Source organism: Bos indicus, chromosome 22 (genome assembly GCF_029378745.1).
Source record: "Bos indicus isolate NIAB-ARS_2022 breed Sahiwal x Tharparkar chromosome 22, NIAB-ARS_B.indTharparkar_mat_pri_1.0, whole genome shotgun sequence".
In the NCBI taxonomy this organism is placed as follows: Eukaryota; Metazoa; Chordata; class Mammalia; order Artiodactyla; family Bovidae; genus Bos; species Bos indicus.
Window position 1 is genome coordinate 58,778,277 of NC_091781.1, and position 26,002 is coordinate 58,804,278.

The 26,002-nt window shown below is 62.9% G+C and overlaps 1 protein-coding gene across 11 annotated transcripts in view; it reads left to right on the forward strand.

Moving 5' to 3' along the window:
* IQSEC1 (IQ motif and Sec7 domain ArfGEF 1) overlaps window positions 1-26,002 on the forward strand; it is a 142,125-nt gene that overhangs the window by 86,009 nt on the left and 30,114 nt on the right. For 2 of the 11 annotated variants that reach the window (XM_070776995.1, XM_070777000.1), the window contains exon 1: window positions 4,075-4,238. The exons of 8 other annotated variants lie outside the window; for them this stretch is intronic. In XM_070776995.1, coding sequence (XP_070633096.1) covers window positions 4,174-4,238 — 65 coding nt within the window. In that variant the 5' untranslated portion in view covers window positions 4,075-4,173. Of the gene's footprint in view, window positions 1-4,071; window positions 4,239-26,002 lie in introns of those variants that run through there. One more of the 11 variants, XM_070776997.1, reaches the window with a different exon arrangement.

Sequence of the window (26,002 nt, forward strand, 5' to 3'; positions counted from 1 at the left end):
GCTGAGCACCTCGGTGTTCCAGGCCCATAGTAGGCACAGGGAATGCTATAGAGAAGGACGCAGGCCCAGCTCTGCCCGGCAAGGACAGCACAGCTCTTGGCTGTGATGGGAGAGCAGGGACAGGGGAATGGGACAGCGTGAAAGGGGAGTTTCTGACTTTGATGGCGGGCAAGTCTGGGTGAGTTTCTGGGGGACGTCGCATCAAAAGCTGAAATCCAAATCCTAGCTGTGAGCCAGCACCATGGAGGGTGTTGCTGGAAGGCTGACGAGGGCTGGAGATTGGAGCCAGACAAGACGATGCAGGAGGAGGTCTGTGGGAGAGGGACTGCGTGGTCAGCCTTTGGGGGCGTAGGTGCCACAGGTCTGGAGAGCAGGAAGGCTGTGGAAGGTGGGGAAGGGGGGACTGTCACAAGTCCAGGGAAGGGGTGAGGTCAAGTTGTGGGTGGGCGTGTGACATGGGCCAAGGCAAGTAGATCAGGACTGAAGCCTAGGACGATACAGTGAAATGAAACATTTTCATTCCTTTGTTGCCTTGTAGGCGGGCTCCTACTCACCCCTCAAGGCCCCAGCCTAAATGTCCCTTCATCTTTGGAGCCTCTTGTCGGGCAGAGTGACAAGCTACTTTCTCCAGACTATCATAACATCATACACAGGGCAGTGTCTCCCCAACTGCGCCTCAAAGCGCAGGAATGGAGTGAGCACTAACGTGTGTTTGCTAAATTAAATGAAAGGGCAAGGAGAATTAATTAGCCAGGGGAGAGGTGGGTGATGAGCCTCCCTTTACACTTGAGGAAACAGAGGCTCAGAAGCCTAAACACTTTGCCCAGACGGCTCGTGTAAGATTTCTTGCCCAGTCTGGTCATTTCCACTCCGCAGAAAAACTGGCTTTCTCCACCTCTCCAGGCTGGAACTTCTCTCACTCGCCTCACGATTCCTTGAATTATTCATCTGTGAGGCAGTTGACAGCAGAAGCAAAAGGCACACTCTGCAGGAAGAGAAAACAAGAGAATGAAGAAGCGGCTGGTTTCCCGGGACTCCATCCTTTGTAGTCCAAACGCTAACAGGGAAATTCAATGCCCTTTCCCCAAATCCGAGACGGAACTCTGTCGCCAAGACTGTCCTGGCGGGCGGCGAGGCCCTGGGCCTGGAGAAGCGCCTGGAATCCTTGGAGAATCCGGGTTGTGAGCCGTGTGTGGAGAGCTCCGCAGCTGAGGGGAGCTCTCTTGGCCCCATTTATTACAGCCTATTTTTAGAGGGCAGGCCAGGCTGGAGTGGGAGTTCTCCACCCACCTCCCTAACTGGACTATTTCAACCCTGCCAACTGTGTCCCCACCCATCTCCCCACCCCCAGCCAGGCTGCCGGAAGGTCTTCTTCCAGAGCCCTGGGTGGCGGGGCTCAGCCCTCCTAGTGGTGGTCGGCTGATTCGCCTCACTGCGGTTTTGATTCGCATTCCCCTAATGATCAGTGATGCTGAGCCTCTTTTCATGTGCTTATTTGCCGTTCATATATCTTCTCTGGAGAAAATCCTGCTTGGATCCTTTGCCCATTGCTAACAATTCTTATTTATTTATTTGGCTGCCCTGGGTCCTCACAGCTGATGTGTGGGCTTTCTCTAGCTGCGGCGCGTGGGGGCTCCTCTCCGCTGTGGTGTGCACACTTCTCATGGAGGTGGCGTCTCCTGTTGCAGAGCACAGGCTCTCCACACACAGGCTCAGTGGCTGCAGCTTGCGGGCTTAGAGCACAGGCTCAGTAGCTGTGCTGCACGGGCTTGGTTGCCATGAGGCATGCGAAATCTTCCTGGACCAGGGATTGAACCTGTGTCTCCTGTCTTGGCAGGCGGATTCTTATCCACTGCACCACCAGGGAAATCCCCTTTGCCCATTTTTTTAATTGGGTTATTTGCCATTTTATTGTTGAGTTGTAACCATCCTTTATCTAACATGGATTGTTGTTGCTGTTGTTCAGTCGCTAAGTCATGTCCAGCTCTTTGTGACCCCGTGGACTGCAGCCCGCCAGGCTCCTCTGTCCTCCACTATCTCCCTGAGTTTGCTCAAATTTATTGAACAAATGAATTCATTGTTCATTGAGTCGGTGATGCTATCTAACCATCTCATCCTCTGCCGCCCTCTTTTCCTTCTGTCTTCAATCTTTCCCAGAATCAGGGTCTTTTCCAATGAGTCGGCTCTTCCCATTAGGTGGCCAAATTATTGAAGCTTCAGCTTCAGCATCAGTCCTTCCAATGAATATTCAGGGTTGACTTCCTTTAGGATTGACTGATCTGATCTCCTTACAGTCCAAGGGACTCTCAAGAGTCTTCTCCAGCACTATAGCTGGAAAGCATAATTCTTCAGCACTCAGCCTTCTTCATGGTCCAACTCTCACATCTATACATGACTACTGGAAAAACCATAGCTCTGACTGTATGGACCTTTGTCAGCAAAGTGATGTCTCTGCTTTGTAATATGCTCTCTAGGTTTGTCATAGCTTTTCTTCCAGGGAGCAAGCGTCTTTTAACTTCATGGCTGCAGTCACCGTCTGCAGTGATTTTGAAGCCCAAGAAAATAAAGTCTGCCACTGCTTCCACATTTCCCCTTTTTATTTGCCATGAAGTGATAGGATTGGATGCCATGATGTTAGTTTTTTGAATGTTGAGTTTCAAGCCAGCTTTTTCACATACTAGACCTTATCAGATGCATAATTTGAAAACAGTTTCTCCCATTCTGTCTTCATTTATTTTTAATGTATCAAAGAAAACATCAGAAGTGAAGAGGAGGGCTGTGGAGATGGGCTGTGCATTGCTGCCCAGCCTCTTGCCTGGGAGCCCTGGGGCCTGCCCCTTGCCGAGCTGCAGGCTGAGCCAGCCCAGCCCTCCTCCTCCACTGTTCCTCACCCGCCCCAGGTCCCCATCTGGGAATAACACTCCTCGTTGGCCCCCCTGCAAATGCAAGATTCAAAAGGGCACGTGAAGAAGCCCCTGCAAGCGTGGCTTCCCACGGCTTCCGCCCCTGCAGGCCTGCCAGCTGCCTGGCCCTCCAGGAGAGGCACCTGAGGATGGGGCGGCCCTGGGGAGGTGGGGCTCTGCTCCTGTCTGTCTGCTTGAGGAGTCTCCCAACCACATCTGAGCATTCCACAAGTGCCAGGGCCACGCACTGTGCCTGCCTTAAGGTGCCCAAGGACAGAAAACAGAGATGTGCCAACTGAGAACGACATGCCACACGGCTCATCGAAGAGAGCCGTGAGGGGGAGGGAGAGCCTCTTCTTTAACCCAGTTAAACTGAGCCTCAGTTTCCCCTTTTGACAAGCGGGACCAGTAGTAACTGCATCACAGTGTTGTAACTGAGGACCAAATATCAGTAAAAACCTCTAAAATGCTAGTTAGGATCACTTTAAGTTTGCCTGGGGGTCTGGACGTTGTTCTGTGGGTGGGGGGAGGGCAGAGGGTCTGGAGGGCTTAGGGAGAAAGAAGCTGCTTCCATCAGATCCTCATCAGAAAGCCCCCCAAAGGGTGTCCTCAGACTGGGGGGGTGGGCACCCTCTCTCTTGTCTCTGGGGCAGGGGAGTTAGAGCCCAGAGCCACACCATCTGGGAAAGCGCGAGCCCCGTTTTATAAACCGAGGCCAGAGTCAGGATTGGCAGGGCTTGGCGCCGTTGGCAGAGTAGGCTACAGTTGGCTGGTTTGGGGATTTTGTATCTGTTGTGCTCACACGCTCGGAAGGGACATATGTCTGCTAGTGGGCCGCGTCTTGGAGCCAGTGAGTAGTCCTCCCAGGGGAGGGCCCATGGCTAGGGCGGGGAATGCTGCCGCGGGCGAATCCCGCCCCTGCTCAGGCCCCGCCCCCTGCCGCTTCGCCCCGCCCCCGGCGCGCCGCCTCGCCCCTCCCCCGCGGCCCCGCCCCTCACCCCTCACCCCTCCCCCACAGCCCCGCCCCCCGCGGCCCCTCCCGCGCCCCGGCCACATTCCTCCGGCCCGGCCTAGCGCTGCGCCTGGCGGGCGGCGGCGGGGCGGGCTCTGCCGGCCTGGGGCTCGGACCTGGGGCCGGGAGCGGCGGGGACCTGCGGGCGCTGGGCCGGGCGACCCAAGCTGGTCGCGTGGCGGGCAGGCCGGGCGCGGGCGGTCGGGTGTCGGCCCGGGTCCCGCGCGCCCGGCCCCGCCAGCTCCCGCCGCGGCCGCCATGTGGTGCCTGCACTGCAACTCGGAGCGGACGCAGTCCCTGCTGGAGCTGGAGCTTGACAGCGGGTGAGGACCGGGCCGGGAGGGTGCGAGAGGGCGTGCGGGGCCCGGGACCGCGGGGCAAGGTGAGCTCGCGCGCCCCCGTGACTGTCGGACGGGAGCCCGCGCGGGCGAGTGCCGTGAGGGACCGCTGGGAGTGGGTGTCCGGTGCTGCCTGGGGAAGTGCGGCCAGCGGGGGTCTGTGCCGCGCCTGGCTGCAGGCCTGTTGCTGCCGGACCGGGGCCTGTGTCGGGCGGACCCCGGGGGAGAGCCCGCGGGGCTGCGCAGGTGCGCTGGGGCGCTCTGGCCAGGCACCTGGGCGTGCGCCGGGGCGGCTGGAGCCCGGAGGTGGGGTTCTGCGTGGCCGTGACTGAGCCACGGGGTTGGGGGTTTCTGTCGACGTGTGTCTGGTGTGGTCAGCGATGGAGTCAGAGGGGATGAGTGTGTGTCCCGGAGACCATCCCTGATCTGCTCCGGGGGCCTGTGGGTGGGTGGCTGGCTGAGCATCTGCCGGCCTGTGTTTACGGAGAGAGGGGGAGAGTGTGTATGTGTGCTGGGAATATTGATTTCTTCGCTCTGCCCGCCAGCACAGCTGCCCCGGAGCTGTCTGCAGGCCCCTCGAGGAGCAGGGCTCGGGGCCGGAGGGTATTTGTTGACAAACGGTTCTGGCTTGTGTCAGGCGTCCTGGGAGGGGGGACCCACCTGCAGCCGTCTGATCTCTGAGTTCAGAAATTCTGCAGCTCGTGTCTGGCAGTTGCACTGAGAATGCACATGTGTCCCCCTCCGCCCCCCGCGCCCCCCCACCAGTCCCTGGGCTGGAGGCTCTACGTGGGGTTGTGGGGGTGCGGTTCCCAAGGACCCATCGCTCCTTGCGTCTGGGGCGGAGACCGGGCCGGCTGCAGCTGCAGGGCCAGCTGTCTGGAGTCGGTGGCAGCAGTCCGAGAAGCGGGGGAGGTCCATGATATTCACATCCTACACGTGCGGCTACACGTGCGGCTGCCACACACAGCTGTCCGCCCCGCACTCGTATGCATCGCTCTCCTTGCTGTCCCATGTCCCCGTATCGCCCGGCAGCACGCTGGGGGTGCGCCTCCTGTGGTCAGCATCACGGCTCCGCGGTTTGTTGAGTGCCAGCCGCGTACAGGCCCTGCTCTGAGTCATTGAGCACAGCCTGGAGCCACTGTCCTTGTGGGAGCACAGGCCAGGGGACACAGCCATGAGCACAGCTCAGAATCGTTGTCCTGAGGGGTCTGCCTGTCTGCAAGGACTTGTCCAGCCTCGCCCTTCCTGCTGGGATGCAACACCACCTCTCCTGCATGTCTCCCGGTCCCTTCCCTTCCCACTGGCAGGCCCTCCGCACAGCCAGTCTGAATCTTCCAGCTGCAGGGAGGCCCGCTGGGGCCCATTTGCGGTCAGAGCTGGTGACAAGCAGCTGCTCCTAGGCCTCTGCTCAGGCCCAGAGCACAGCGCCTCCTTGGGCCTCTGAGCAGGTGGGGCCCATTTGCTGCTGAGTGCCCGGGGGGAGGGTGGGAGAGGGTCAGCTCTGCCCTGGCCTGGGGAGGCTTAGCCAGCTTGCCCCCGACCCAGAGTCCTTCCCGGTGGCCCAGAGGGGACCCAGCAGGCTCCAGAGGCCTCGGGACACCCCCAGTGTGTAACAGGTCCAAGACCACCCATCCTGGAATGGCCGTAACCACGGCCATGGGATGACCACCATCCCGGCCAGCAGCACGCCGGGAACCTGTCCTGGGCACTCTGTGCTCTAAGCTTCTCCTGCCCTCCCTTTCTACATGGACACAATGAGGCAGGGGGGCCAGGGTCCTGACCAGAGTCTTCCAGGGTGAGCCCAGAGTAAACCCACATGTTCTGATGGTGGCCTGCGCAGCATCCCTGCCCGCCCTGCCGCTGTTCTCGGGCCTTTACTCAGGGAAGTCGGACTCTGAGCTGGTTGTGCTAATATTTACACAGCTTTGGTTCAGAAACATGGACAGGCTGCCGGCTGCACAGTCAGACGGTGTGAGGCTGGACAAATAGGTCTTTCTCGAGGAGTTTGGACTGGGCCCCGAGAGCTCCGGGTGCATGTGTGTGCGGTGTTACCTGGCTGGGCTCTGTGGAACGTGGGATTGCGGTTTGCCGGGCGAATCCGTGAGTCCAGGGCAGCTCAGGGCATTAGGAAAGAGGGGCTCAGAGAGGCAGACAGACTTGATTGCAAACCCCAGCTCAGCTCTGTGAAGTCACGCAAGTTTCCATACCCCGTGAGCCTCAGTTTCCCCGGCCGTGACAGGAGATGGTGCCGCTGCTTCACGGAGGGGCCCGAGGCCCTCCCAGCGGGTCTGGGAGCCCTCGCCGGGCTGGCCGCCCTGGCCTCCGTCAGACGCACGGTCACCCGGGTCAGCGCCCGGATCTTCCAACCACCCGGGACCTGCGGGCTTTTCTTCCTTCCTCTTTTGTAAATTTCCTCTGCATTGTGATGACATGTGGAAAATCCACCTGGTAATAAGCCCAGAGGCAACACAGGGGTCATGGACTTGGAGGTGGCCTGGGTCCCCTGGACTGTGTGTGTGTGTCTGTCCAGAGGCTGTTCAGTGGGGTTGGTCACTGGTCCTCAAAAGCAAACGGTAACGAGTTTAAAGGTCGTTACGGCTCTTGAAGAATTAATTGGTCTGGCCTTAGAGTATCTGGCTGTTCCCACTGCGTGAGGGGAAGCTGGCGGTGATCGTGGAGGAGGATGTGGCCTGGTGCCTTCCGTCTGCCGTGGCTGCACCTGAGTTGAGCATGTGCCCCCCAAGCCTGGGGCCAAAGCTCTTGCAGGGCACCGACCATGTGCCGGTGGACACACACGCTCCCAGGCCCCGGGGGGCTTGTTCTCTGGAGAGACGTGTGCAGCCTTGGGACAGCCACGTCGCGCTTCCTGTGATCCTTTATTTACTCACCAAACCGTTACCGAGACCTGCCTCTGCCAGGCCCCGGGCTCAGCGTAGGGGAACTGATGACTGGCGTGAAGCCGTGCGGCCCAGCGCCCAGGCCTCCAGGTTTCACAGAACCTGACTCTTTCCAGCCGCGTGGCTTTCGGCGTGTCACCTCCCCTGTCTGAGCCTTGCCTTCTCACCCGTGACGTGGGCCCGGATGCCTCGTGGGGCTTGGGCGGCTCGGCCTGCTGGCAGCCTTCCGCCCCATCGCCACGTGCTCCCCTCTGCTCGTTCTCTTGCTGGTGTCTGGGCTGAAGGCTGGTTTCTGGAGTCTGCATGGGGGCTGAACCACCTAGTTGCTCTCTTTGCTGTTGCTCAGTTGCTCAGTGAGTCTGACTCCTTGCAACCCCACGGACTGCAGCACGCCAGGCTTCCCTGTTCTTCACTGCTTCCCAGAGTCTGCTCAGATTCACGTCCATTGAGTCCGTGATGCTGTCTAACTATCTCATCCCCTGTCGCCCGCTTCTCCTCCTGCTTTCCATCTTTCCTATCATCAGGGTCTTTTCCAGTGAGTCGGCTCTTCTCATCAGGTGGCTGAAGTATTGGAGCTTCAGCATCAGTCTTTCCAATGAATATTCAGGGTTGATTTCCTTTAGGATTGACTGGTTTGCTCTTGTTGCAATCCAAGGGACTCTGAGAGTCTTTTCCAGCACCACAGTTTGAAAGTGTCAATTCTTTGGTGCTCATCCTTTATGGTCCAGCTCTCACATCCGTACACGACGACTGGAGAAAACCACAGCTCTGACTAGATGGACCTTTGTGGGCAAAGTGATGTCTCTGCTTTTTAATACACTGTCTAGGTTGGTCATAGCTTTTCTCCCAAGGAGCAAGCGTCTTTTAATTTCATGGCTGCAGTCACCATCTGCAGTGATTTTGGAGCCCAAGGAAATAAAATCTGTCACTGCTTCCACTTCTCCCCCTTCTGTTTGCCATGAAGTGATGACTCTAATAGCTTTTAATGCCTTCTTCGTACTTGGCTGGAGCTTCTCTGCTCCTTGATGGAAAGAACTGTTCTTTCCATTTTATTTCCTTGGTTTGCAGCTTCCTGACATGGAGATAGTTCATTGTGAACTTCAGGCCCAGGTGTGGAGCCACAGCCAGGGTCCCCTCCCTCCGTGCATAGATGGGGAAGCTATGACGGCCTTGTTTTTTCCTCTTTGTTCCAAGGTTGTTGTAATAATAATAAAAACAACAGCAACGGTTGCTGTTTGGTGAACTTAGAGAAGGACTTAGTTCTCAAAGCAGTTTTTGAGAAAGAGCATCTTCTGTGCCTCTTTTTCAGTTGGGGGAGGGTTACGTGACTTGCCCAGGTCACCAGCCAGTAAGTCCAGCAGCTGAGATGTGGTCTCTGCCTGCCTGACCCCAAGGTCTGCGCTCTTCACAGCCAGGCTGTGCTTCCTCTGGGACTCAGTAATCTTCAGCAAAACAAGTCACATCGCAAATGGAACCTTTCGTGTGTTCCCGACAGCACAGAACAGGAGTCTAGTAGCCCCTGCTATGGGGATTCCCAAGGCGTTCCCGAACGTGCCAGCTGGCTGGCAGGCAGATAACAAACTCTGTCTGTCCTCCTGGTGTCTTGCCGGACACCGCAGACCCCAGACACTCCAGCGGGATGCCAGCCAGACGAGGCCCTTGCTCCCTATGACTTGCCGCTCTCTGCGGGTAGCACACTTGCTCCAGGCCAGTCTCGGTGTGGCGTGGGGTCTCGGGGACAAAAGCTGACTGTCCCCCAACATGCCGAGGGATCAGTGTAAACACAGTCGGCCTCCACGTGGTGAGGAAGCCCAGGCCCACAGCCTTCGAGGTCACTGGGGGACACACGTGCGTGTGGGCTGCTGAGTTCCATCCCGTGGGAGGAGACAAGGGCCAGTAAGAAAACCGGAAACTTTGAAAAAAGCCTCAGCGGGGAGCCTCCTGGTTCGGGTTCCCCGGAACGGCCCGTGGTCTGGGCAGCGTGGGTGTCTGTCTGCATGCCAAAGTGAGCACTTCCTCCCTGTGCCTGACCCTGTCTCTGGCTGGGAGGCATGGTGGTGTGAGAACTGGACGCATTTCTCCGAGGGAAACCTTGAAAACGCTGCCTTATCACATCATAGTAAGAGCTCAGTACGTGTGAGCTACGGCCACGGTCAGGGCCGTTCTTGACCCTGACTATTTCAGAGAAGGGGCCTCCCCGGGAGCTGGGTGTCGCGTCACATCCCCTTTCTGGGCCTGGGCATCCCCCTCTGTGGGTGAAGAGCCGCGGGACACAGGGTCATTTGTTGAGGGAGGGGGCTGGGGCCAGCAGCTAGGAGGCAGATGCTGTAGACTCTGTGATCGGGGGCACGTTCCTTAGCCTTGCTGTGCCTCGGTTCCCCCATTTGTAAAAGGTGCGTGCCGGGAGGCACTCCTTAGATGAGTTAGTCTGCACAGAGTGGTGGGCGGTCGCCTCTGAGTCTCTGCAGAGCCCGGGGCTCCAGGACGCTGTTCCCAGCCGGGAACGGGTGGCCCCTCGTTTTGGCCGCGGGCCGACCCGGGGCTGCTCGTGCTGCGCAGCGGCATTGACTGGGGGCCCCGAGGGCAGCCCGGGTGAGGAGGGCCCGGTCGTGGGCTGTGGCGTGTGTGCTCGCCCTCCCGCTCGCAGCTGAGGGCTGCACCTCCCACACAGGCTAGACCGTGTTGTGTCCAGGGCCTCAGCAGAGCTAGGTGACGTCGGCCATGGGACGGGGAAGCGGCCCCTCGAGGCTGGGCAAAGCCCCACCGGTGCCCAGGACTTGCAGTCAGGGAGGGCACCCTCACCTGGCTCTGGTGGGTCTGGAATTAACAGAGGTTTGAGCCACGCTTGAAACCAGCTACAGGATACAAAGGACAGTGTCTGACGTTCGGGTGGCCTTTGAACCTTGCACACCCCTGGCCTCTCTGACCGTCCAAGAGCCTTGTGAAGTGGCTGGTATTGGTTCCATTTCACAGACGAGGAGACTGAGGTGAGGAAAATGAAAATCACGTAGTCAGGCTTTGCACTGCATAGGTCTGGTCTTCTGGTTAGGGTGTATCTTCCTCCCTCTCTGACGTGGTTGGGGGAGACGGGGCTTGAGCTCTCTACAGTGGGGAGAGGGGAGACGCAGGAAGGGGGTGTGGGCGAGGAGCAGGACCCGCCACCTGGGGCTCGGACACCAGCCCAGCCGCCGCACGGGGACGCGCGGAGAGCCCGCTCTGCGGACATGGCACCCTCGAAGCTCTGGCCAGAGTGGCCTTGTGTCTCAAAAGCATGTTTGCCACGCCATGAGGTCACCTGGGGGTGAGACGTGTCCTCTGGATCCCCGGGGCCGTAGGAGTGGGGTTGCTGGGCTGGTAGCCTGCGATTAGGAAAGGCCACCCGCTTCCGGGTTCTTATTACCTGGTCTGACTTCCCCGTGTAGGCCCCGGTCAGGCCCAGGGGGAAATGCGTCCAGTTCTCACACCACCACGCCTCCCAGCCAGAGACAGGGCCAGGCACAGGGAGGAAGTGACCGGGAAGTGCTTTCCCCCTGTGCTGTGCGCCCGCCCGGGGCAGGCTCAGCCGTGCAGACCCAGGCTCTGTGTTCCCTCTGGCCCTCAACTTTCTCAGAGTCATAAATTAAACGTGCTGGGTTTGTTACTTTTTTTTCTTCCTCAGTAAAAACGGCCAAATGGCCCAGAAAGTTAGACAGGCCTCGATGTGGACAGCAGATTCCTAGCACTGTGTTAAAGTCTTCACCATGGAAACCCCCCAAGCGTATGCAAAGGGCGTCATGGCCCCCAGGGGCACTTTTGCTTCCTCGCCCCTGGATTAGGCAGATCCCAGACGCCGTGCGGATGTTAACTCGAGGGGCTGTTGTGTGTTCGGCCTCGTCTCTGGCGGCGGAGCTCTGTTCCCCGGGCGGGTCCCTCCAGTGGCCCAGCCTGGGGACCCAGAGCCTGGCTGGCATCCCTGCCTTGGGGCCCGAGTGACGCCCACCCCGCGGGGCAGAGCCAGCCCTCCGGTCAGGCCTCAGACAGGACCGGGGCTCTCTGTTCCCCGTCCCCGCGGGGCCCTGCCTGCTGCCCCGAGGCCCCCTGCGCCCCTGTCTCCCCCCAGACACATGGGCCCCTCCTCTCGCCCGGCCCCTGGGCGGCCTGACCCACGGCCTCCAAGCACCTTCTGTCTGGCGTGGGAGACCAGGCTCCCCTGGGTGCTGCCTGGGCGGCTTTTGTGCGTTCTGTCCATCTGTCCTGCAGCTCCTGACCTGGCACCTGCATCCGTCCCCCTCCCCACCTGCCCACCCCAGAGGCGGGGGTCATCCCGGACCCCCCTACACACATATGCACGACCCCCTTCCTGAGTCCATCCCCCTCCCCACACTCCCACCCCAGAGGTGGCGGTCAGCCCGGACCCCACCACACACACGACCCAGCCAGAGAGCCGCGCGGTCAGCGCCCCCTTCCCTCCGCAGGTCGTGGGTCCCCTGCTCCGACGCCTGTCTCTGAGGCTTGCGAGGGCCTCTGGGTGTTGCCGTGTGGCCCTCAGGGCGGCCGTGTGGACTGCACGACACCCCGTCTCATGGCTGAGAAGCTGAGGCACAGAGGGGCCTACCCGCCTGCCTCAGGGCACGCAGCTCCTGCCTGCCAGGCGCCAGACGGGCGGGGCTCTGTGCTGCTGTGGGAGGTCGAGGGGCAGCGTCCTGACCCCCCAGGCCCTCGCCGGGGGGCTACATATGGCGGGCCCGTCGGCACACCGCAGATTCAGGTCCTGGGAGGCAGGCGGGAGGGGGTCAGGGTCAGACAAGGCAGGCGGGCCCCTCCCCCACGACAGTGGAGGCGGGGGCATCAAGCGCTGTGACCGGGGGCATTCTCGGTCTGCTCCCCTCTCCCCCGCTAAGTTACATCCCCTCAGTGCCTCAGTTTCTCCATCAAGTAAACGGGCAGGCAAGAGGGCCCCTGCCTCGGGCGGGTGTCACCTCCAGCTCTGAGCATGAGCTCTTGCTGACCGCTGGCCCCTGGGGTATGATGACAGGGTGTCTGCGCAGTCCTGCCCCAGGGAGTGTCAGAGGGGAGGCAGGTGTACAGGAGCCCTGAGCGTCGTGCTCACCTGTGCCGAGTTTCCAAGCCGCCCTCCAGGGTGACAGACGTGCGCCTCCCGGGGTCAGTGGGGTCCTGAGGCCTCTTGCTGGCAATGCCCCCTCCACTGTGGGCACCCAGCCTCCCAGGAGGGCCGTGGACACCTCCAGAGGCCACAACACATGGGGGACAGGGCCCTGTGGGGGCGGGTGTGGGCGCCGGCCCCCAGGAGTCGCGACCCTGACAAAGATTTTAAGTTGGCAAGGACCTGGAGGATTTGCGGGTTGACAGGGCTTTGTGGTGGTGGGGGGCTGGTAAGGCAGCTCGGGGGCCCCGTCTGGCTGGGCCGACAGTGTCCCGGGCCCTGAGCGGGCCCCACGCCGGGTCCCGGCCGACAGGGTGGGCCGCCTGCGTGACGGGGCTGCTCTCCGCCCGCCCGCTCTCCCGAAGCCCGTCTTCCCAGCCGGTGCCTCCTCCCTGCCCTGTCGGGCGTCCCTGGGGCCCGGCCCGGCCCTGTCTGCCGGAGCCTGCCACAGAGAGCTGCTTTCTTTAAGTCCCTTCTGCGTGTATGGAAATAACTAGAGGCCTCTGTATTTAATTTGGCTCAGCCGGGAGGATTTTTGGCCGTGCGTGTATGTGTGTGTGTGTTTGGAAAACTCTTTCCAAGTGTGCCCTGGCGTCGGAAGCTCGAGTCCTCCTGATGCAAAGAGTCAGAATCAACAAGGGCCACCCTGGCTTCGCCGGGGGCCGAGGGTCTTGGCAGAGAGCGGGCGGGAAGCAGTGGCTGGTGAGACACACGGACAGGGAGGGGTGATGCCATCTGCACTTGAGACGCGGCGAGGGGAGCAGAGGTCCCAGCGCTCAGGCGAGCCGAGGGCAGGCTGAGAGGACGGGGCTCTGTGCATGACACCGGGGTCCTGGCTCCCCGCACGTGCCGAGGCTGGGCCTGGCCTGGAATCACGTGTCCCACGTCTCTTTCTGGCCTCGACAGACCCTCACAGGCTGTCCGCCGAGCCCTCGTCTCCCATGTGCAGAGCCGAAACAGCGCCGCGCTCACCTGGGCGCTAGCAGTTGGCACAGTGGATCCTCATGCGGTCCCCATGTGCCTGCTGAGTGGTTGGTGGCAGGACTGATGTCCATTGCTTCAAGGAGGCCGTGGAGGCCCAGAGCAGGGAGGCCACCTTCCCGGGGTCGCTCAGCCCAGCAGTGGGGCGGCTGGAGCTTGACCCCATCCGGCCTACCCCCGAGCCCGGGCCCCACGCTCCATGCGGCACTTCCTGAGCTTCAGAGCAGCATTCCCCACACGAAGGGGTGCAGGGGGCTGTCCTGGGTGGGCACACCCCAGGGTGTCCTGGGCGTCTGGGGTCAGATGGATGCTTTTTAGGACTTCCCTCATAGCTCAGTCAGTAAAGAATCTGCCTGCAAGGCAAGAGACCCGGGTTCGATTCCTGGATCTGGAAGATCCCCTGGAGAAGGGAATGGCAACCCACTCAGTATCCTTGCCTGGAGAATCCCACAGACAGAGGAGCCTGGCGGGCTACAGTCCATGGGGTCGCAAGAGTCGGACACGAGTGAGTGACGAAACCACCACTCTCCCTGTGAAACGGAGGAGGGAGCGTGTCTGGTGAGTCGACGCTCGGTGGCCACGACGACCACGGCATTGTGGTCATATCCGTGTGATGGCGCCACGTCGGGGACCCTCAAATTCTAGCTGTTGGAGGGCGCGGCAGGGCGGAAGGCAGGGCCACACGGAGCTGTGGGAATTCCGGGTCCCTGCCCCGGGGACTTGGTGTCCTAAGTCGGGCTCCCTGAGGACGGCCGGCCCCTGGCTGCAGACCTGACTTCTGCTCTGAGTCGGTCGCGGGTGCTGGTCCTCGGCAAGCCCGTGAAACGGACGCGACCGGCAGGAGGGTGGCGTAAGGCCCGGAGCCCGTGGGTGTGGTCGGGCCGCAGGGAGCGGTGGGACTGTGACCAGCGGAGAGGGAGCCCCTGTGGGCGTGGCCATCCCCACGCGGGAATGTGCGCCCACAGGGCCTGATCCTCGGGGGCCCATCTGGAGCTCTGTGCTGAGACCCTGTGAGCCCCCTCATGGGGAGCCCCGTCCCCCCGAGAGCTCTGCCTTCTCATCGGCCCATGAGGAGACGCCAAGTGGGCGCCAGGCCTCCGGGGCTGACGCCAGGGTCCCAGCTGGCTGGGCCCCACCCTTGCTTCGGTCCCGGCCCAGATGGCACTGGGGAGGATAAAGGGCTTTCTCACAGCCCGTCTCCACGCTTGGCCGCAGGGCTGGCGTCAGAAGCCCGGTTCTCCCGGGATGCAGGCCTGGCCCCTGGCCTGCTGCTCGGCCCCCCGGTGTGTGGGGTGGGAGCCCCAGGCTGATCGGGGCCCCCGGGACTGATGGTGATGCTGTGTGCGCAGCACCGCGCCAGCGGAGGCCCTGGCCAGGCTCGACGGCAGGCTGTGTGCGCCAGCTCCCACCCAGAGCCCCGGGGCTCCCCCGCCAGCTGGCATCTGGCCCGCCTGAACACACACAGGTTTGCCGCCTTGGAGGGAGTCGGCTCCCACCTCCTGGCGGGGCCCCAGTTGGTGCCCGCCCGCGGGCCTCCCAGGGCTGGGCGGGGGCCCCCAGGGAGCCGTGCCAGGGTGTCCCCGCAGAGGCTTTGTGACTCGAGGCCTGGAGAGCAGTGTTCTGGGTGCAGAACATGTGTCTGTCCCTCCGAGACCCGCAGCCGTTTGGGTGGCGAGCGCAGACACGGGCCAGAGCAGTAGACCATAGAGGCCCTACCTGCCGGCTGGGACCCAGAGAGCCTGTCTGCCCACAGGGCCCTGTGCCCCTGCTTGCTGTAAACAGGCAAGGAGGGAGCCTGGCTGTGGGCAAGAGCAGCGAGGTGACCTGGGTGCCGTGCCAGGGATGGGGTTGCCGCCCAAAGATCCTAGAGGTCGGGTGTTCGGGGTCCCAGGCCCTGCCCTGGGAGGGAGGGTGGGAGTGTCCCGGGCCAGCTCCGGACCCCACTCGCCTGTGGACCTCATCCTTAGCATTTCGGCATGCGCTGAGTGGACAGACGGGTCCATCGAGCCCCTGGTCACGGGCAGCATCGCTCGCGTAGCATCGCCGTTCACTCGTGCAGCGAGGGCTCTCTGAGTTCGCTGAGCCCTGTCCCCAGCCCCGGGGGCCTGAGCAGGGTGTGTGCACCCTTCCCCCTGCTACTGGAGCCGGCTTTCCGAGGTGGAGATGCAGCAGAGCAGGCCTTCAGGCTCCCAGCCCACAGTGCAGAGTGGGGGGCGGGCGGCGGTGGAGGCGTGGGGAGACGGCGCAGTAGCTGCAGGACCCCCTTCCCCACCCCTCCTCCCAGGGTGACCCTCACGCCCCATGCTGGCCACGCTCCGGGCCCCGGGCCCCGCCATGCGTGTCCTGACTGTGGCCTCTCGGGGCTGACCTCTGACCCTCCGGCTGTCAGGGCTATTTTGATGGGAGTGACTCAACGCGAGCCGCAGGAAGGTCCGGCCTGGCTCTAGCAGGCGGACAGACAGACCTTCTTTATGTTCTGAGCAAAGCCTGTGCCAGAGACGCTGGAGCCGCCCCCTCCCGGGGGCCGGAAGGGTGACTTGGAAGCAGGCTGGCAGGCCGGGGCAAGGGCCTGGAGGCCCAGCGGACGCGTGTTCCTCCCCTCTGGCCGTGCACTGGAGAGAACAGGCCTGTCTGAGGAAGGGCGCGGCCCCAGCCCCCTGGAAGGGTTCCCGGCCGTCTGCAGGACTCCTCGCCCTGGCGCCCTGTCCCCTGATCCATGCCCCGCGGTGGCAAAGCTGAGGCTCAGGCAGGGGGCCAGGCCCCCCATGCAGTCTCTCACCGGCTCACGTTGGGACTCTGTGGGGTGGTGACTGCCCTACGGGCCCCTGGGACCCGGGGCAGCGCCCCACGCCACACGGCGCGGGCATCCCAACATTGTACTTCTCACGGTAGGCTTGCGGCCCATCTCGCCAGCAGCAGCTGACAAACGGGGAATTGCTGGATGCTAGTGCAGGGAGCGGGGCTCTAAAAATAGTCTCTCACTCAGAAGAGTCCATTGTTCTAAGTCCTGTATTTTTATACGTGTACAAAAGCCGCTCCTGGAGGCCTCTGTGCCCGTAATTAGCGCTGGTGCCGAAGCCCAGGAGGCGGAGCGGGGCTGGGCCTCGTCCCCAGCAGGACAGACCTCGGGGCAGCGGCCGCAGTCCTCGCCCCAGAGCAGATGGGGCAGTCAGGCCAGCGAGCTGTGCCTGCGTGGCATGGAGGGCAGTGGCTGGACGGCTGCGGGGGGGCCCTTCCGCTTCCCGCTGCCCCGCCCTCCTCCCCCGACCCCACCAGCCAGCGTTCCCCTCCCACCAGCACCCCCATTCTTGGCCTTCCCAGCTACTCAGTGGCCTCTGCCCCTCCCAGCCCCCCAGGGTGTCTTCCAGGACCCATGGACAGGCATCGGCATCTCCCTACTCCGGCCTGTCACTGGCCCGCGGTCCAGCCGCTCTCCCCTTCCCCCGTCACAGCCAGCACAGGCCTCTTGTCACCGAAGGTTGCTGAGGGTCGCTGCAAGGAAGGATGGAAGTGCCTTTCCAGAACACCACTGCTGTCCCCCCCGACCACCGCCCCAGCTGAACCCGGGACCCTTCCCTGGCCTTGCCCCAGTGCTGGGGTCCAGCACCCCCTCCTCATCGAGCCTTTTGGGGTCCCAAACCCTTGGGTTCCTGCAGCCCCAGGCATGGCCCACCGGCCTTGTGCCACGGTGGACCCCACCTCCTCTGCTCAGCCTCAAGAAACGGGGGTCCTGAGCAGAGAAGAGCCCTCCATCACTGCCCAGGGTCCCTCCCGGGGCCCAGACAGCGCTTCCCGCCTCAGGCGCTGGGGCCTGGGCTCTGCACGCCAGCCTGCGGTGCCTGGCGCATCTCCATTTCTGTTGCTGATGCCAGCCATCGACGTAGCGTCCCCTGCATCTCTGTTACTGTTCCTGATACCAGCCGTCGACATAGCGTCCCCCGCGTCTCTGGCCCTGACCTGGCTGTGCCACAGAGCTGGCTTCAGTGAACATTCACGGACCGGAGTGGCCAGCCTGGGGGAGAGGGTTGTCAGGGGGCTCCTGGGGAGGTCAGATCTCCCAGTGGGCTCCCGGGTTTCGTGTCTCCACGGTGGTCCCTGTGCAGCCCGCCGCCCGCAACTGTGGTTTGGTGAATGAGACTGTGCAGGTCCTGAGAAAACCTCGAGCGACGATAAAACTGGCGGGCCTCTTCAGTCACTCTCCTCTTTAAACGCTTTGTTTGTTACTTTCGGCCGTCCCAGTCTCGGCTGTGGAGCCTGGCTTCCATAGAGGTGGTGTTTCTTGCGAATCGCGGGCCGTTGCGGCAGGACCCTGGCCGGGCCTGGGTTTGCAGGCCGAGCACTTGCTGTGCGCACAGCCCTGGGGCGGTGAGGACCATTCGCTGGTGTGAAACCAGGCTCAGCCCGGGGGGCGGCACCCCTGGGGACTTGGACTGTGGCTGAGGCTCTGCACCCTTGGCATCGGTGAAGCAGGCCCGGCCCCGGTGCCCACGGGACAGGCAGGCGGGTGTCCACCCAGGGCTGGCGACCACCACTCAGCTCAGCAATGGATGCCGCCCGGAAGTATGTTCTCTACTCATTTTATCAAAGAGAAGCCAGAATCGGGATGAATGAGCATTCCTGGCACCTAGTTCTAATGTAAGGAATGAGAGGAAGACAGTGACCACTGCTCTATGTAGACCCAACGGAGCCACGTGGGCAGGACTCAGGGGGGTGGGCGTCCAGAGGCGGGACTTGGGGGCGGCGGGCGGGGAGGGGGCTGGCTGGCCTCTCCTCCCGGGCCTCAGTTTCCTCTGCATCCAACGGGAGGTGCCTGGCCAGGTCATTGGGATTCCAGACGGCCCACAGGTCACGACTGGCCAGGACTCTTTTAGAAGTCCAGTTTCTGGGGCCATAGTGCTGGCTGACCCTTTGAATTCCGGGGAGCTCCTGAGTCAGGCAGGAATTGGCTGCCGAATCTCCCCGAAGAGTCTGGGGAACAGCCCGGGTTGGGGGCCACTCTCCAGGTACCTTGATTCTGCCCGCTGGGCACCCTGAGGGAGGGGTGGCAGTGCCCGGCCAGAGGGTCCTTGTCCTCCTAGACCCTGAAGGTTATGCTGGGGAGGTAGAAAAGCTTCTGGTTGCCTTTAGAAACCCTGTTTCTAGACAATTCTGAGTCATGTTTGTGTGGGTTTTCTGCATAGAGGTGTAAGTTCGGGTGGGTTCCAGTCTCTGTGGCTCCGAAACCCCACCATCCCCTGGCCCAGGGCCGAGACCATCTCCCATAAGTCCATGCCCGCCCGGCCCGGGTCCCGCTGCACAGACCTGGGGTCCGTGTGGCAGACAGCACAGTCCCTGGGAGTCTGGGCCCTTCTAACACGGTTCGCAGTGGCTGGGAGTGTGCGTGCCTCCGGGTGCCAGACCAGACAGCGGCTGGCACTGCAGAGGTGCAGCCGGGAGGGAGGCGGGGCTGGGGCTCCCTGACACTCGGGTGGCCTTTGAGCAGAGAGCGGGAGGAGGCGAGGGGCGAGCCGGGCAGCCGTCTGGGAAGAGCCCAGCAGAGCGGAAGCATGTGCAAAGGCCTTGTGGTGGGAGCGCGTCAGGGCGTGGGGGCCATCCCGCAGAGCTTCCGGCTCACGGGAGGACTTGGTGGGAGCACGTCAGGGCGTGGGGACCGTCCTGCAGAGCCTTCCGGCTCACGGGAGGACTTGGCCCTGAGCCCCGGGAGGGCAGCAAGCGGGCGAGGGACCTGGTCCAAGTTGTGTCTCGACAGGTCCCAGCTGCTGAATGGGGGAGGCGGGGGTGTGGTGGGCGGGGCCGGAACCCAGCAATGAGGCAGGGGCCGCACGGGCCAAGCTGGCCCCAACATGGTGAGGGGGTCACCGAGTGGTCCGATGCTGGCGCTCTCGAGGGTGGCAGAGCCTGCTTTGCTGACGGATGATATGCAGAGTGTGAGCAAGACAGTTGCCAAGAGCGGCCCGAGAGGAACTGGAGCGGCTGGAAGGATGGAGTCACTGTCGGCCAAGAGGGGGTGGCGGGCAGGGGTGGGGGCTCGCATTCCAGGGGCCCACCAGGCAGCAGAGACAGCGTGCCCAGGCCGGACACGGGTTCTTTCGGCTCCTGTCTGATCGCTGTGTATCCCCATTAAAGCCATCTGGGGACCTGGGTGAAAGCCAGACCCTCCCGACCCCCACCAAGCCCTTAGGGTGGCCTCAACTGTCCAGAAGTCTCGTCCGCTCCCTCAGCTTTGAGACAGTGCTCCTCGCTGGCTGAGCAGAAATCACGCTGGTGTTCAGGTGGCTGTTTGGACGGCTGCGGCTCCAGCCTACCCCAGTCCCTCAGCAGGGCCTGGAGGCCCTGAGCCCTCACCAGAGGCCCTTGTTGCCTCTGCATCCACCCATCCTGAGGTCCTTCTACCGGACCTGCCCACCAGCGAAGGTGCCCAGCATCTCCCTGAGGACATGAGGTCCGCAGTTCCTCCCCCCCACGATGGCCAGGGTTCAGTGTCCCCTGGGGCCCATCAGTCCCTTCGGTAGCCAGCCAGGCGTCCATCCTGAGGACTGCTTACCAGCTGCAGTCCCGGCTGTGATGTCTTAGGCCTCCCTGGAGGCGGGTGTGGGTGACTGATGCAGGAGCAGCCTCCGGGGTCCCCGGGGAAGCCCGCTCCGCCCCCTCCTTGCTGGCACACCAGCTCTGTGTCCCTTTACACACTCACCTCTCCCTTCAGATCAGCCCTCTGTGTCCTTGTCCACTGGTTCTCGGGGCCAGGCCAGCCCTCGGGGAGGGGGCTGCCTCCAGGCCCAGGCACGTCTCACAGAGTCGAAAGCCTGGGAAGGTGACCTGCCCTTGAAACCTGGCTGTGGTCTGAGCTCTGCGACCTTGGGCACACCCCGAACCCAAGTCTCCGTTCTCCCATCAGCAGAGGGCGGGGGAGCCAGGTCTTCTCAATGGGGTCACGTCAGGGATTATAAATGTGAACTTAGCTTGCGTTGTGGCACGCCGGCTGACTGTACGTGGGGCGTGACCCACCACAAGCCAGCTCGGTCCCTGAGGACTGGTTTTCCAGACCCTGCGGGAATGCCCGCACTCCCTGAGGCAGCCCCCCACCACCGCCAGGTGCTGAGCGGCTGACGCTCTGCCTCCTGAAGCCACGCTACCTTCACCACATCTCTGCTCCTGTGGTCCCTCGATGGGGGACACGGCCACCAGTCCCTTCCCACCCTCCCTCCCCTTCAGACCCTGCCCTGGTCTGTCTGCATCTGTCACCCAGAACCTAGTGCAGAGCAGGACCCGTCCCCTCCCCATCCTGGGTGATAGACCTCTGCTAATGTGACCACAGAGCCGCAGGAGCCCCAGCAGGGGGTTGGGAGGGAAGGCTTGTGAAGTCTCCTGTTGACTCTGGCTTGAACCTCCCTTTCTGGGAATCAGAAACCCTGAACAGAGTGTGGCGGAGGTGGGAGGGAGCGCATGTGTCTGGGAGGCTGTGTTGCTCGGGCCTGGGCACTCTGCTGGGAGTGTGGAGGCGGCTCTGGTGTGGACATCTGACCACAGACAGGCCTGCAGATGGCTCTCCCTCCGCGTGGGGCTGGCCCACTCAGAAGACAGTGGCTTTTCCAGACGATGTGACCACCGCTGGCGCCACATACCCCAGGCTGGTTTATGTCATGACCACACACGACCCCAGGATCCCAGGCCCTGGACCCCAGCCCTGCCCCCAGGGGCACACGCTTCCTCTCTGCTGCCAGGTGGCAGGTGCGTCCGATGGGGATCCAGTCCCCTGCACCCGTGACCCAGCAGCTCAGCTTCACACCCCACGCTCCTCGTCTGTGGAAGGGACAGTGGCCCAGCGCGCCCTGGTCCCGGGGTGGCGGTTGGGTCACAGGCCATGTAGGTTAATCGCCCAATACAGCACTCGCACACCCTGAGGCTTTACAGGGAGCGTTGCTGTGCATGTGTGTGTGTGTGTGTGTGTGTGAGAGAGAGAGAGAGAGAGAGAGAGCGAGCTATTCAGGCACAGCGGGTGTGAGTGTGGGCTCTGACCTCACTTGTGAGCTGCGTGTCTCGGGGCAGGCTAGCCTCTCTGTGCCTGGGAGGTGTGTCAGCGGTCGCGGGGAGTAAGCAGCCCTGACTCTGTAAACATTATTTCTGTTATCGGCATCGTCAGTGCTGGGGGTGAGCAGCGGGTCTCTGCTTCTGCCCACAGCTGCCTCAGACTAGCGTTTTTCTTAAGAAAAGTCATTCATGACCTCACAGGCCATAATTAGAGACGTCCGTGTGGCCGAGGGCCCCCTGCCTGACTCACCCACCAGCTGGAGTGGGGATGTGGCATCTCAGCCTTGGAGCCGGGCCCCTTCCCCCGGGCCCAGAAGCCCCTTCCCCCGGGCCCAGAAGCCCCTTCAGGAGCGTTTACAGCTCGGCCATGGGTGGTGTCCGCAGGGGGCCCCTCCAGCAGGCAGGGCGGGTGACCCTGACCCCCCTGCCCCTCCCACCTCTCACTGCCGGGACCTGCAGGCGGGGCCCTGTCGGTCAGAGAACTGGAGACCGCGCTTAGAAAGCGCTTTTCACGAGCCGATGGCGTTTTGAAGGCCGTCTCCGTGTACCGACTGTGCAGACGGCACCCGTCAGTGGCAGGGGTCCTTCTGCCCCGCCTCCAGCAGGTGTCTGCCCTGCTGCGGCTTGTACACCTCCAGGGACGGGCAGTTTGGCCACGCGAGAGCATCCTTTCTTGAGCTGGGCGACGCGGGCTGTGAGCCTGACAGAGGCTTGGCCGCCGGCCTCAGGTCGTCCCTGGCCGTGCGCTCCAGCCCTCGGTGGGAGGCGGCCCCGTGCCGTCGTGGGTGTTGGCACGCGCCCCCAGCCGCGTGGTCCTGTGGGAGGGTGCTCGCGGGCCTGCAGGAGCGAGTCAGGGACGGGTGGGTGCTGTCTGCCCAGGCTCTTGGGAGAAGGTGGGGGCGAGCGCCCCAGCCTTCGGAATCCACCTGGAGCTCCGGACAGTCTTCCCCTGTGAGCCGATACCTGCGGTGGACGGCAGGGCCTGCGGTGGACGGCAGGGCTGGGGCTGTTCCGGCTTCTCACTCCGCGTCACTGACTGGCTTCGCAGACTGTATTAAACTCCCGTCAGCCGGAAAGGTCCTCCCACTGTTTATCACAAGAACTTCCCTCGGGCCAGACCTTCCCCCCACTTAACGTTGTTTCCATTAGTTTCCATCATATTGATGTGTGATTTATGTAAATCAGTCCCTTGCTGACAGGCATTTAGATTATTTCCAAGTTTCTACAATCAGATACAACACAGCCGTGGAATTCCTTGCACGCACCTCTGCGTATTGGCCTTGCTTCCTTCGTGAGAATCTCTGGGAGAGGGAGGCCGGATCAGGAGCGTCTGCCCAGAGCACTGGCCGCACTCCTGATTCTCACGGAACGTCCCGGGAACTCTGAACGGTCGGGGAGCAGCAGTGGTGTGCATGGGGCCCGCCTGACCCTCGATCTGCACGTGGCCCAGGGTCTGCGCGTGCTCTCGAATCCCCGTGTGCAGCTGAGGGCTGACTCTGGAGTGTCCGATCCTGGCTGATGGACAGAAGCTTCCCCGAGAGAGGGGGTTCCTGGGTGGTGGGACTTGGAGCTCCCACTGGGCGAGCACTGTGGTGAGGAAGAGGTGTTCGGGGCTGCTGAGGGTGGGCCAGTGCCCTGTGTCCCTGGGGCAGGCCGCCCTGGGCATCCAGAGCTGAGGGCTGGCCAGGACAGAGCTCTAGCATCTGCAGGGTTGCACTTCGATGACCAGGTCTAGCTGGTGCCCTGAAAACCTGAGGCCAGCGTGCCTGTCAGCGCCCGGGGTTCCCCCGTAAACGTGCCTTTGGCTCACCAGGGCTCTGGCTCGGATGAGGAAGACCCCCTTGGGGTCTGGCATGTGTCACTTCTCTTCAGGACCAGGAAGGAGTGATGTTCTCTGGCTCAGGACGGTGCATGCTCTGCTTGCTTCTGTCCAGTCGTTCACTGGAGGACGGTGTATCGTGCTGGTCGCAATGGTTTGGTCTGGCCACTTCTTATCAGGACGCTTTGAGGGTTTGATTTTTGGGGTATGCAGAGGCTGCCACGTCACACAACTCAAGTGGATACCATTCACGTGGAGTCGGCAGGACTTGGGGACAAATAGAGGGCATGGGTGCCACAGAGCGGACTAGGGGAGGGACTGGCCGGTGACTCAGCTCAGGACTCTGGCTCGGCCTCCGCGAAGGGACGGGGGCCATCGCGGGTTAGGTGTGGGGCAGGCAGGGTGTTCATTGGGGGTGGCGCACGTCAGAAGCCCCACTCCAGGGCCGGCGGGCCTCACCGACCCTGTTGGTCTGGTGCACGTGTCGGCACTCGGGGAGCATAGCCGGCAAAGCAGCCAAGTACCCTGTGCGCCCACAGAGCCTGGGCACCGACGTGGGAGGAAGGCAGCACAGGGAAAGCCGCGGCAGGTTGGCGCTGCGAAAGCGCTGAGTAAGGGGTTAGGAATGCTGTGCGGAGCGGGGCGTGGTTTTAATTCGGTGGAGCGGTGGGGGCCTCCTTGGAAGGTGGCATTGAGCAAAGACCCTGGAGTGGTGAAGGCATGGAGCGGGCTGAGATGTAAGACGGGAACAGCGGTCCAGGCAGGGGAACAGCCAGTGCAAAGGCCCCGAGGCAGGGAGTGCCTGATGCCTTTGAGAAGAGCGGAATGTCCCTGCGGGCCAGACCCCAGTGAGGCTGGAACAGCGTGAGCGAGGGGAGGGGGCATGGCGAGGTCAGGCCTTGAGGGCTGTGTCTCCACACTCGGTGTGACGGGCAGGGGGCCCTTGGTGTGCCCCCTCCTTTGTTGGGATTGGTCTGGCTGCTGTGGGAGGAGAGGCGGGGTGCTGGGTGAGAGTCCAGGGACCTGCCCTGGCGGCCTGGATGTGCTGAGAGGCAGGCAGGTGGGTGTGTCTCGGAGGTCGGGCTCACAGGTGCCTGCCACGCATCCGTTTGGCCGTGACAGAGGCCTGGCCCTCTCCCCAGAGCACCTTCTGGAACCTGCTGGCCTGAGACGGTCAGGAGCTGACTTAGGGACCGAGCGGGAACCCTGGGCTGGCCCAGCCCCGCAAAGGCCCCCTGCATCCGTGGCAGATCAGAGTGCCCCTCCCACGGGGGCTCCAGCCTCATCCAGCCAGGGCGCCACGGGCATGCATGTTGCGCCCGTGAGCCCAGCCGGACAGGAGGCCCGTGCCCTGCACAGGGTCCAGGGGCAGCCGCCTGCCCCTCCCTCCTCAGCACCCTCTGCCTCAAACAGGCAGGAGGAACGCCCTTCCACCCATGCAGATCGCTCGAGACCAAGTGAGTGCAGGCTGGGGAAGGGGCTGAGTCCCTTGCCCCGTGAGGGTGGACACCCTTCTTTGCCTGGGGGGTGTCGGTGCTGGGGGCGGGTCCCAGCCCCCGCCTGGCCCTGTGCAGCACCTGCCCGTCACCGCCGTGACTTCTGCAGCCTCGGGGCTCAGGGACTATTTAAAATCCTGGCGAGCTGAGCCCTGGCTGCTTCGCTGCGAGGACACGATTGCATTTGCTGTCTCCCTCTTCTCTGGAGACAGAGCGGCCCTGATGGAAGGCTGTCCAGTGGGGGCACATGTGGAGCGGGTCCTGGGGTCTCAGGGAGGAGGGCAGACAGAGTCTCCCTTCAGCCACGTGCACTCAGGGGGGCCCGTTGCCTGAGGCCCCCCGACCTTCTGCCCCCACCCCTCCCGCTGTCCGTCCAGGGCTGTCTCAGGGCGCACCCGGCCTCGCCCCACATGGGCCCACGAGGCCCCGAGGAAGCTTTTGCCAGTGACTGCCGGACAGCAGGGGTGCTGGGCCTGGGGCCAGGCCTTGGGCGGGCGGGAGCCCCTGACTCACAGCCACATCAGGGGCTGGCACCCGGGGCTCTTCCCCAGGAGAGGACCCTCATCACCCTCCACTGCTGGGCTGCAGGCTCTGCCGTAGGAGACCCACCGAGCGTCCCCGCGGGCCAGAGCGGAAGGCTGGCACTATTCTTAGACGGCCGGCCTGACAGCACGTGCCGGCTTGGCAGCGGGCAGGAGAGGCGCCCCGGGCATGGGTGCCTGTGGCTGGGCCCCGCCGGCCCCTACCCCGGGAGGCAGCCGATGGCCTCACGTTCCGTGGTGGGCAGAGCTGGGCGGGTGGGCCGGGCACACGCTGCTGATTGCATTGCTGTGAAGATGGGACCCTAGAGAAAGGAGCACTTGCAGCCGTGGGGCTCTGCGCCCTTCCCTCCCCCGGGCCACTTTCGGAGGGACCGCCACGCCGGCCCCAGGGATGCTAGGATGCCCTGAGGGGCGGGAGTGGCCGGCACTGCTGGAGAGGCTGCCCGAAGGTCCCAGAACCTTGGCTGCACGTTCGTCGCCGCCTCTGGGCTCACATCTTCTGGGGCCGCGAGTGTGGGGTGAGTAACCACGCCACCCCACGCCCTCCCGGACACTTGGAAGGTTGAGGGGTGCGCACAGGCCCGGGGACCAGGGCTGTGGGGTGGCAGGAGCCCCCATCCTGGGCTCTAATCCCGACGCACCCATGCTCAACCTGCGTGACCTCGGGCAGAGCCGGCGCCACGCGGGTGTCAGTCTGCTCTCCCAGAGATGGAGTGAGCAATCGGTCCTCGTAGACTGGCTTTAAGAGTTCGAGAAGACGCTCTGTGTCCGCCTCCAGGCCGGTGGTCACCAGCAGCACGGACGGGGTGGGCGGCTTCAGCACTTTCTTGCCTGTGGCTCACG